At 41.7% G+C, this 12,622-nt stretch overlaps 1 protein-coding gene across 5 annotated transcripts in view; it reads right to left on the bottom strand.

Annotated features, from left to right (window-relative positions):
- ADCK1 (aarF domain containing kinase 1) overlaps positions 1-12,622 on the bottom strand; it is a 76,220-nt gene that overhangs the window by 6,256 nt on the left and 57,342 nt on the right. For all 5 annotated transcript variants that reach the window (XM_085549289.1, XM_085549288.1, XM_015865225.3 and 2 more), the window contains one exon: positions 11,457-11,573. In XM_085549289.1, coding sequence (XP_085405415.1) covers positions 11,457-11,573 — 117 coding nt within the window. The remainder of the gene's footprint in view (positions 1-11,456; positions 11,574-12,622) is intronic.

The raw sequence follows: 12,622 nt of genomic DNA, 5'->3' as shown, positions 1-12,622 counted from the left end.
GGGTATGAATAAGGCTTCTGGTAAGGAGGAGGAAAATGAGATGGAAGACACAGGTGGATGAACATCAACAGTAAAGGCATGGAAGAAGCTGCCGAGAGGGGTTGTAGGAAGACTCATGTTTCCACCCATGGATGATAGCAGGAACCAAAAGTAAATGGGTGGAAGGAGACTCAGCCTATCTGCTTACTAGAGCAAACGTGGGCTCCCTCTGCCCTCTCTCCATCACACCATTCCCCACTTACCCTCTTCCTTTCTTCTGTCCTACACTAAATGGATTTATGATGTCTGCGCAGATGAAGCAGCACAGAAAACCTGTTTAAATCATCCTACCATTGCTGTGTGCTTCCATGCCACTGCTCCTCACCACCCTGAGATGTTATTCAAGCTAACAACCTCCTAGAAGCAAACAAACATCACTAGGGCCTCAGATCAATCCCTCACCATGGTCACACCTCTCAAAAGAAGCCTCTCAACCCTGACATTCCACTGCCAGGCCTCCCTGCCACCAGAAAATGGCATAATGCTCCACAACCAAGTGCTGAACAAGCAATTAAAAGACAATTAAAAGACAATCATTATAAATGATTTCAACCATGGCACTAGACACACAGTGTAAGCAGCTTACAGACAGCTGTCCCCATCAGCAGAGGAAATGTTATACTAACAACAGTGTGCCCTGCAGAATGCTTGGCAGCCAGGGAAGGTCTTGTTTTACCACCTACAACATGCAGCAGCCTCTGAGAGGAGCACAGTGACTTCCTCTTTAGATAGCCACAGAACAATGCCACACTATTGCATCAGGACAAAGTATGTGAAACTCCATGCTACAGCCTGGAGAAGAAACTGGAAGACCACCAGCCATCAAGCTAAAACACCATCTTTATGAGGAACGCTCTAGTAACTACAAATGATACAGAAGAATAAAAACTGTTCCTGCAGCACACCAACAGGAACAGCTGTAGAGACAGGCTGGAGAGCCCCTCCACACCTCAGGTGGGAGCTGAAGGCATTAGAGGATCATGGCAAATGCTGCCCTCACACAAATCGGATAACCAGGTGGTAAATCACAGTCACGCAGTTCCCTACTTCCACATAGAACTGTAAGTTCTGATGGAGGGGAAAATGTTTCCCTTTCTGAATTACCAAGGATGTGCCAGCCTTCAGCCAGTCATTTATTCACACAGACTCCAAGAGACCTGCAAACCAGGTAAAGTGGACTCAGACATCATGACTGCATAAAGATGCAGGGAAGATGTCCCCTCTTAAGTCACCATCAGCAGACAGGCTACATTTCTGGGGTCATAGCCTTTTGCAGTCCATAAAACAACACAACAGAAGCTCGGGGACCCCACCTTGAGGTGACCTTAAGCATGGGTCACCTTAGAGGGGTCACAGCCCTGCTCATATCCACAGACTAGGTGATAAGTACAAGACAAACTTCCCTCTCCCTTCTCTACCATACTTATATTTACTTCTTCCCTATAGCACAGCCTTGAATATTTGCAGTAATTAATTCACTGAAAATAAACTTTATGACTTCTTCAAGAGAGAGGAAAGCATTCTGCAGAATTTAGTTAACATACATGAGATATGTTACAGGGAATTGTAACATAGACATATAAAACAGTCTTTAATTCAAAAAAAGGAAAAAAAATACAGTAAGAGATGGAGCAGCCCATTAAAGTACTTCAGTCTATTTGTGTTTGCTGACATACCTCTAAAACTGAAGAAAAATTAATGTAAGATAGAAGACATGAATGCTTTTGAATTCTAAAAATAAAAAAAAAATTAAAAAAAAAAGTCTATATTTCTAGTGTTTAGAATGCAAAATGTGAATAGCAACCTGTCATTACAACTCAGGCAAAAAGTACTCATTTATAGAGGAAGAAGAAGTAACTGCAACCCCTTTGCATACATTAATTGCAATATAGCCCCTTAAGTTTTCAAAGCATGTTTTACACATGCTATATATGACCTCTGGCACAGAGGTTTCATGTGTCCAGTTCTGTAAGATTTTACCTACATAGCTTCATTTTCTGTACATATTTATCTAATACACGCTTGCTGAAGGACTGAAATGCAGATATTCTGACAGGATTCCTAGACTTAATCCATTCTAAGTGGAAAAAAAAATAACTTAAAAAAACCCTGAATTTTGTTTTTCCCAGTTCCCCAGCTTTCTATTTCTACATCCCCAAAGAAGCGGTGAAAGGGGACCTGGGCAAGGTGTAATTTTTGAATATACATGGGAATAAGGTACTTAAAACACTTGTGGAAAAACAGTTGGAAGAATCTGTCATCTAAGCCATCATATTTCCCATACATGCTGACCCCTGTTTTGCTTTCTCTAGTACAGTACTCCATCACTATTGGCCTTCAGTGCACTCTGACTGAAAACACAACCGGATAAATAACCTATAGGGAATTCATTCTGGAAGAATGCAGTCAGGTGAAATGAGAAAACAAACACATGAAAACCTCTACTCTGGTGAAGAGAGGAATTCAGCATGCATTTAGGCTGTGTGAGACCTTGGGGTGAAGGTACAGAGCAAATTAGACAAAAGGTTGCAATGATTTACAGTAGCAAAACCAAAGTAAACACACAGAGACATTTTGTTATGACAGGAGAGGTCATCATTCCTCTCCGTGATTGTCATGCAGCATGAGGTCCTTATGATTACCAGGGTCTCCCAGCTTTGCTCTACTGTGTAGTAAAATAAATAAATAAATAAAATCACCCTTGGATTCCTGCATTCACTTCAAGACATCTCATTAACAGAGATTCAGACAACACGGAATGAGTTTACAGAAAGCAAATAAATGAGCAGCATGCATGCAGGAGGAATTTACTTAGGAAAAGGATTAAAATAACTGAAGATTCTGAAGTTGGCTAAGGAATAGCAGAGGAGAAGCACTCAACAGAACAATTTTAAAAGGTTTGAATACCAAAGAAACAGAGGCACTTGTAGTGCTGAATGTGCTACAAGAAATATAATCAGGTTAAAAAAAATGGGGTGTTATTAAGAATGGGAAAATTCAGACATAACATATAAGAAAAACAACTATGCTTGTCAGCAAGCAGAGCTGAGCTTGATACATCAAGATAACACCAGACTCTGGCCAGAAGCATGTCCTCGCCTATTGCCATAAGGCATGTTTCTGCTTAAAAGAAGGTCAACTTGTTCACCTGTGCCACAGCAGAACATGATGACTACAGGCACCAACTGAGCCTGCGTATTCACCAGCCAACACAAAATGCAACCTCCCATCACCACATTACGTGATGTGACCATTACACTGTGTCAGGCAAGCTGCACGTTTTCAATCCATTGCTTTCTTTTATTAAAAAGAAAATGTAGCTAAGGAATAAGTAAATTGAATGAGGGTTGCTCCAAAAATAATGCCTCTGGTTTTGTTATGCTGGCCTATGATGTCAGAGGCAGATGTCGGTGGTATGGCAGTAGGAAGTTGAACCTTCCTACCAATATTCTGTTACGTGTTTCTGCTGGGCAACAGATGGCAGCAGAGGGGCAGTCTGACAAAATGGTGCCAGAAAGGAAAGTTTATGAAGCAAAAGTGACATTCATTGACACTCGCCTAACATTTATGGAGCTGAAACAGTGGATGTGAGCATAGTGATGTGGAAGATGGTGCAGATTTTTACAAGCACAGCATGCACACTCCTCTTCATCATTGGCAAAAATGTATTGCTAATAGTGGTGACTGTGCTGAAAAAAACTTGATTTGCTACTGAGAATTTGTTCTATGAAACAGTGCGAATGTGTTCGTTGTATTTGTTGTGCTTTCCATGGAAAGTGACCTATGCAGATGACAAAAAGGAGAGTCCGAACCTCCATCAAAAAGGATGGAGTGACAGATACATGTGCATGGAATGTTCATTTTATGGGCACAATATAACAAGGATGCCAAGTGTCACAAACTGTCCTGCTTGAGTTACAAGCCAATACAGAAGAAAATAAGAATGCAGTGCAGACATCAAGGATTTCCCCAAAATGTGAGACTAATTTCAATCATGTCCAGTTTATGTCCACTGCTTCCCTTCCTATCAAATTCCTTGAGTTTAACTTGTCCTCTCTCCCTACAGTGTGTTTACCAAAACAATAATTATTAGCATATGTACAGCATGAATACAGCCCCATTTCTGCAGAATGTCCCTTTATCTGATGTGTTGAAGGAGTCAACCTACCTTTAACACAGTCACACCATACTGGAAATACGCACTCTGCCAACTGAGTAATATCCCGAATTTAATTCTAATATGTCACTTTCCTTTGATGAACTCTCAACATTTTTAAGAAACTCTTCTCATTAGTTTTAAGAGTATGGCTTTTCACTGGGTATTTCTCATTTTTATCCCTTTCTATCACTTCAGTCCTCAAGGCCTCCAAGTGCTATTGCTACTTTAATCCTTTTCTATAGTGACAGAACCTCCCAAATTAGCGCCATCTGCAACCTCCTTCAGAAAGTTCTGCACATGTCAAGGTCATTACTGAAATTACTAACAAAATCAGCATGAAGGGCAAACTTCACAAAGCTCAGCTATTGTAATATTTTTCCACAACTGCCTCTATCCATTCCCTACTGACTCTATGGCTTCCCCACCTTACCTAGTTATCTGACTCATACGTAGCACACCAAGTGCTTTAGCAAGTACACCTACTGCATTTCTGTCACCTAATTCAGAGGACCTCAAGCTGCACGACTGCACATATAGCAGCAGCGATGTATTTCTTCTTGTACATATACATAGCTTTGAAGCTTTGCTGCCATCAGAATTAACCAGCACTGCTGGACTACAGGTGACAATTTGGAAAGCATAGACAGCATTCTATCCTCATGTTTCCCACTACTTGATGAACTTGCATTATATCCCCTTGCATCAGCTCCATAGCAGCAAAACTCCAGTCACACACCAGCCCCTGTAAGTAACCTACATCTTAGCAAAACAGCACACCCAGCTGACAGAACCACAACAACACTGGAAAGCTCATCACAAATAAATACCCTTACAAATATTAGGGCAATATGCATAACTATCAAGAAAAAAAAAAAAAAAAGAAAAAAAAAAGACAAGTGAGTGCAAATTTAAGCCTATGTATATCCCCCCTAGTAACAAGACGGCACATACATCATGTTCACTGGTAGCGGCAATGCAACCAACTGGCTAGTGGCACCCAGCAGGAGTCACTGACAGTCTCCTGGCCTCCTGACCAAGCTGCAGAGGTCCTGGCTCCACGGCACCAACTGACACGAAGATGAAGGGCAAAGAAAAAAAATCTTGTGACATGGTCACTGCAGAGCAGTGCCTGCCCTGATAAGACCCACACTGCCTCATAGGGCATTGTCCTTTCCTGTCCCACCTCCATTTGTGACTGTCTCTTTAGATCAGGAGCAGATACTAGTCTCTGGCCTTAATTTGGCTGTAATATTTGCCAATTATTTTAAGAGATGGCGACACTAACTTCTATTGATCTCATTAAAAGTAAAGGTCGTTGTGCAGCTCATTTCTCAGGGCTCAATATTACCTCCTCAGGCCAAAAGAATAGCATTGATTTTGGAACCTTAATCGAAGGTTAATTGGATTGAAGTGTGTATTGGGTTTTTGCTTTCTTTTGCTGTTGTTATTACGGCCATCATCTACAGGTTTGCTTAATCCTGCCAGGACAATCCTGCCCAATTAAACTGGTGTCAAATTAGCAAAGGGTGTGGATGGAGAATAGCTACAATTTGGAGCCTGCTTTTTGTCTCTGCTCTGAAATGGCTCCTTTCCACAGAAGATTAGGATGCTCACACAGAAGAGATCCTATTTCACACTTTGTCTTTCATGATGCAGTTGTGATGATCTAAACACGGTGCTCTGTAATGCAATACCATCACTATGCACTGCTGGACATATAAGTTGTCATTAAGACATGGAAGCATGCTCTAACCTCTCTCTTGACCATCTTCCTCACTCTTGTGCCATCTTCCATAGCACATAAGTGGAGAGAATTATTCAGACTTACCTGGCCAGGAAACTGAGGGATTAACTTGGAAAGTTTCTACAAAAAAGATTGGTTGGTGTTTATCTAATTGTTACTTGCATATTTGCCAGACCTCAAATGGCTAGGGGGTTCACTGACTTGGCTTCAAATGTAGTCGTGTTTCCTTGGATTTAATGTAAAGCATCTTGCTGAGATTCTTGAGCCATATACACTTGATTTACACTGATGATTGAGACTGACTTTCAATGACAGAAAGGGTTGCATGTAATTTAACTCTTTATGTGGTGTCTTCTGCATCTCCCTGGATTAAATCAGCAGACGCAAGAATAACCATTTTCCCCAGGAACTCCATGCTCCATTTCATCTAACCCCTGAGTTTTATAAGCACAAGTACTTGAGACATAAGAGTTTCCCACACTTGCATTGACAAAGGGATTCCAGTCTAGGAAATCCCACTTAAATTTTGGCAGCTTCCAGACAGCAGCTCTGGCCCTGTCAGAGGGTAAACCCTGGCCCTGTCAGAAGGGTAAACTCCACACTAAAAGCACATTTTAAGTTGCAAAGCTGTTAACTATCTGAAGGTGGTTGGGCTCTGTATCAGACTAATAGATACTGTTGCAGAAAGGATTCTATTAAGTAATGGAAGGAAGCAGAAATCCACAAAGGATGGGGTGACAGATGGCAATAATTGCACACTGTAGCTCATCTTAAGTACTTTAGCTGTTTGCTTTCACTTCTCAGCTGGACAAAACACTGACTTCTGAATCATCCACAGACCGTGAACAAGCTCTTAGCAAGCTGAAACACACAACATCATTTCCTTTCCCTGACTCAAATGTAAGCCACAGCCATCATAGGGAACACCTCCTCCAAGCAATCAGAAGAGAAGGTTACCAGGAGTAGTCAACATGGATTCACCAAGGGGAAATCATGTCTGACAAACTTGTTTGCCTTCTATGATGTCATCACCGACTGGGTAGGTGGGGGTTGTGGATGTTGTGTACCTTGACTTCACCAAGGTGTCCGACATCATCTCCCACAACATGCTTGTAATCAGACTTAAAAAGTGTGGGACATATGAGTGCATGGTGAGGTAGATTGACAACCGGCTGATTGGCACATCTCATCAGCAGAGCAGAGTCTGTCTGGAGGCCTATAACTAGTGATGTTCCCCAGGGGCTGGTGCTTAGTCCGATCTTGTTCAGCATCTTCATTAACAACCTTCTGACCCAGCCGCCTCTGCTAAAATAGGCTTTTAGATACTCAGGTATCTAAAAGAATGGACAGGGTGGACACCTATGCAGCAGAACAAAGATAACATCAAGATTTGTACATGGACAAAATCTCTCAAATTGATCAGATAAAATCAGAATGGGTGCAAAAGAGGCATTTGTGCCACTTGGATCTTTAGAAGTTTGTGCTCTGCTCCCTTCCTCTCTTGTATACAGTATGCTACAAATATGCAGAGAGAGCTCCACAGACCATTTATCCTTCTCCGCTCTACTAAAATCCTCAAAATGTATCTTCCCAAGCAAGAATGTAAATAATGTCTTGAGAAAAGAATGACTCAGTTTCCAAGTGATGCCTTTTTCAACCCTGCTATGGCCTAGACTTCTCTCAAATTCATACCAGCTTATTTCTTTGTAACTTCCCTCTTCAGCCTTCCATTCCACTGTCAATATCCTGCATTCTCATCCTCTGCTACACTTGCACATGAATAAGTAACTGTTACACAGGCAGATATTTCAGTGTTTGCACTTGTCTTTAGAAATCAAAGCCTTCTCTGATTAAATGCCATTACAGTCCAGCGCTTGGATGGATCCAGAGAGATTAATGTGCTCTTGGGCAGCTTTAATGATAATCCTGCTACAGACGGTATTAAGTAAATGTCAGTAACCTGGTTTGAAGGGAGCTTTCACCTCAGGGATCTTTTCCATTTAGAGAAGAGAAGCTCAGCTTGATTTCAAGGCTGCACTGTCACAAAAGAGAAATCCTGCTTACTGAAGACTCCTCTTTCTCTGCTCAGTAAAACAAAATGGAGTAAGATGATAGAAGAGTTGATAAATAGATTGAAATGATATATGGGGAACTAATGCATCTTTTGAAAGCAAAAACTGGTGTTTAAGTTTTCCATAGTTTTGGAACTTTTGTTGCCTTCCCTCCTCATGTTCCTTTCAGTGCTTGCTGCCTTTTGCTCATTTTGCCACCATGCCATGAAGTTCCTTACCCAACGCATCAACAGCAGCAGCCAATACTGGATTTTGGTCAAATCTGTCCCCAGCTGTTGCACCTCACACAGTTCCTACCTCATCTTCTTGTGGCCATGGTAACAGACCTTATACCTCATCATACGTTTCGGACAGGGATGGTGCCCTCTCTTTTGTGCTGTTACTTTATTTGCAATCAGATAATCATTAATTTGGAGAGGTGGGGTGAAAAAGAAAGGAAGAACAGCTCAGGACAGGTACTGAAACAGTTCGCAGAAAAACTGTGATTCTACCGCTGAGATGAGTAACATCACACACCTGACAGACTACCAGAAACCTCTGTGGCCTAAACTTTGCCACAGTAAAAACCTGTTGACAACTTTTTTTTTATAATTACATTTTTTACAGCACAGTAAAATATGTGGTTTCATTGCTGCATGGAACCTATTCTGCCAAGACATCACAAAACAACCTTTCCAGCGGGGTGGGTGAACAAAAACAAGAGCTCAATTTTCACTCTAAATCTCTTCTATTAAAGCAAAGGCTCCTGAAAGTTAGAAAAGAAGTGAAAACAGCTTCTTCTGTACTTGATTTTGACATATACTTCCAGCAAAACACCCCATTGAAAAGCTGAAGCCATTGAGTTTTCCACCCTGGCTGGCTGGAGAAACCCCAGAAGACTGCCAAGAATGCACTTCCCTGGGCTTCTCCAGAGAACTCCGCTACCTCCAGAAGTTTGATAAAATTCAAGCATCCAAAGTCTCAAGGAGATCTGCTGGGCTGGTGACCTCAGTCTCAGAATGGATCTGCTGTCCAAGAACTTTGAGGAAGCCCTGCTCATAATGTGAATGTAAATATTGTTCAAGAGTCCTCCTGCTAAGGCATCAAAATGAGCCTTTCTGACTACTGTGAGGCTGGATATTGAGAAATACTTAGTTTTGTATCTAAGTGCTGTGGGCTAGATTTGACCTTTGCCCATATAGCAGAAAAAAAGGACTTATGTAAGATATATTTTCTCAAAGAAACAACTCACTTTTGACCAGTTGTTTTGTCTGGGAGAATGGAGCTAACTGGTTGTTCTGCAGTCAAACCAGGCTTTTTAAATTTCAGATGACGGAGAAGTCCACCAGCTATCATGTTCTTCTGAGTCATACAATGATGCTCTGCAGACCAGATGCATCATACAGGAACCTACCTCAGTAAATATAAAGGAAGATTATCAGCACAAAATAGATACAGAGAATCGTGTCTACCTCTGATCAGCTGACAATCATTTCTATGACTCCCTGATGGGAGAGAGGAGAAAAACTAATGACCAAAATGTTCCAAATGCTTCCTGAAGGAGATGTGAAAGAAGACAGACTGCATTATATACAAGTAAGTCATTCAAGAAGCCTCTTTAATGAAAATTGATCAGACATCTTTCAGAGAAGATAAAGTCATTCACTATTGTCCATTGACCTTGACTTGTTCATCATAAGTAGAATGGAAAGAGAAACTCAGAGTCTACTTTAACCTTTGAATTTTCTTTCCTGTATTTCAGTGGAAAAACAAGAAAAGGTGCCTGTCTTTTCGTGCAGCAGTTACTAGAAAATATTTTATCGGCTTCTGCTGGGTGCAAGAGCAGAGAAACAAGTGTTCTATACAGAGAAAAAGGCAGGTTGCTTAGTCCTCCACCAGAAATCTTTCTGATATCATGGTGACTCAGAGAAGCAACTGAGAAGATACATATAACATTCTCTCTTTGTGAGGCATACCAAACTCACTTTTCCCTTCTCCTGAAACATCTTTGGTATATCTTAACCAATGTCACAAGAACTTTGCCATAGACAGAAAGAGGAAGCAGAAAGGAAGAAGAGTAGAGAGAGAGGAAGCATTCAGATGTGAGAATTAAGTGGATGGACAGATTAAGTAGAATTGATTTTGTTAGCCCTTTAATAGCCAATCAACCAAGTGTAGCTTTGAGGTTCATGAATACGGCACAATGAGGAAGGCAAGAAACACTGCCTCACTCAGTCAGCATTCACTGACCAAGAGAGGTGGTGTTCCACATTGTTGACTGGCCCAAAACTGTTTCCACAGGCACCTTAGCTTTCTTGCAAGTAATGCTTTGTTTCCTCAAGAATCTCTTAGCCACAGAGAATCCAAATCTTCCAACTTAATGCTACACAAATTATCATATCCATCCGAGAAATGTGGCTTCCTCAGGTATGAAATCTAGCAGCTGTCTAATCATAGACTCATAGAATCACAAGGTTGGAAAGGACCTACAAGATCATCTAGTCCAACCATCCTCCCTTTACCATACCTACAGAAAATCACTAAACCATATCTCCTAGCTCCCTATCCAGACACTTCTTGAACACTGCCAGGGATGGCAACTCCACCACCTCCCTGGGCAGCCATTCCAGTGCCTGACCACTCTCTGAGAGAAAAGGTTCCTTCTTATGTCCAGTCTAAACCTCATCTGATACAACTTGTGGTCATTTCCTCGGGTCCTGTTTGTTGCCTGGCAGAAGAGGCCAAGCGCCTCCTCATCACAACCTCCCTTCAGGAAGTTGTAAAGTGCAATAAGGTCTTCCCTGAGCCTCCTCTTCTCCAGGCTAAACAATCCCAGCTCCCTGAGATGCTCCTCACAAGACTTGTGCTCCAGATGAGCACAATAATGAGAGGCAGGAAAATTACACAGCAGTATAAGACCAAGAAACAAAAAGAAAACTGTATTGAGTTATATCCAAAAGAAAGAGGAAGATTTTGGAAAGCAGAACTGAACAACACACAGCAGAATATTATGCAAAACACCATGGGTCAAGCCACTCTAGTAACTATGATCACACAAGACCTAGAATTTGTGCCTCCTAATGGGTTACAAAAGCTACATCCCATGCATTTACCCAAGAGAAAGTTAATGCTGAAGAAAGAGCAAGGAAGAAAAGAGACAAAAAGATCAGAAGCTGAAGCTGCTCTATATTAGGATAACAGGAACCATCATGTTGGAACAAAACTTTAGTGTTCAAAATGTAAAAGCATGGTTATTACTCTGAAGATCTCTCTAGCTGTAGAAGCAGTAGAATACTGTTCCCAAAAGAGATTATATACATTTCCAAAAGCAGAAGGACTGAGATCTTTCAGATTGATTACTCTCTTCATACGTGTATATGTTCCCTTTACTTCCCCTTCCTGGCCTATCAGCATTGGTCTAACATTGCCCACATGCCCAGTTCAGAGGCAGCTGAAAAAATACCTCATTGACATCAATGCCATTCTTCTCCATGTACGCCTTGTCATTCACCTGTCCCCCTTCCATGAACTCCATGAGAAGAACACGCCTTGTTGAGAGCTCCCAATAGATTCTGGGGACCTGAAATGGGAATAGGCTTTGGTCAGACAACAGGCTTCCTTTGGAAGGAGAACATATCACATACAGTTCAGAAAAGGAGTGAAAAAGCAGGAAGTTGAAATAAGGACTTCTTTTTTCCCGAGCACAACAGAGGTAAATCCCATCTAATGGCACTGCAGGTCTCTTCCTCCCTAGGACAGCTGTAATGTGTGCAAGAACAACACACCAATACAACAGTAGAAGAGCCTGCCTGTGGAACATTTCAGGCACCACTCTATGAGATTTTGACCTCTTCCCACACCCACTACTGTCTGATATCTCTTCTTTATCTGTTTTACAGCTCCTACAACTGGTTTGCTCAGTGCCAATTGCAAGTTTCTAAATCACTCGGTGACTTTAAACAGGATCTCCTTCACTACACACAGGGCTCACTTATGCAGTTCTAGAAAGGATAAGCCATCGTCATAAATTGCATCTCAGCAGTGCTCCTTGGAACATGAATGCATTTGAGCTGACAAACCCCACATACTTAGGCCATCTGCAATCAAACTGGGAGAAAAATCAAGTGTCACAAATAAAGGGCTTGTCATAGAAACCCTGGGATGCCCGTAACTATCTTATTGCCAGTGTGACACAGTAACAAGTGTAAAATGTCAAAGCACTTTTCATTCAATCTACAGTAAATCAGACTGAGTGAGGTCTAAGTAGGAGGCTCTGTGTCATACAGGGATGTAGTGACGTAGTATAACAGAAGTCTTAACTCAGGCAGGCTCCCCCATTTCCAGTCTCTATGACAAATGCTTTCTGTGCTGAGGCTTCCGCTGTCAAAAGAGTGATATTACTGAAGTCCCCTTCAGATATTCCTCACATCGTTGCACTTCCAGTGTCTCAAGCTGTCCGTATTTATCTTCACACACAGGAGAAATCAGAGGGGTACATTCTATCATGGACATAAGAGAGCTCCATCTATTCCCATTACTGTGCCCCCGATTCATAGAATGATAGAATTGTTTGAGATGGAAGGGATCTTTAAGGGTCATCAAGTCCAATTCCTCTGCAACAAACAGGGA

Source organism: Coturnix japonica, chromosome 5 (genome assembly GCF_054131305.1).
Source record: "Coturnix japonica strain WE chromosome 5, WE-NBRP24, whole genome shotgun sequence".
NCBI lineage: Eukaryota > Metazoa > Chordata > Aves > Galliformes > Phasianidae > Coturnix > Coturnix japonica.
This window is presented reverse-complemented; position numbering and strand designations above follow the sequence as displayed.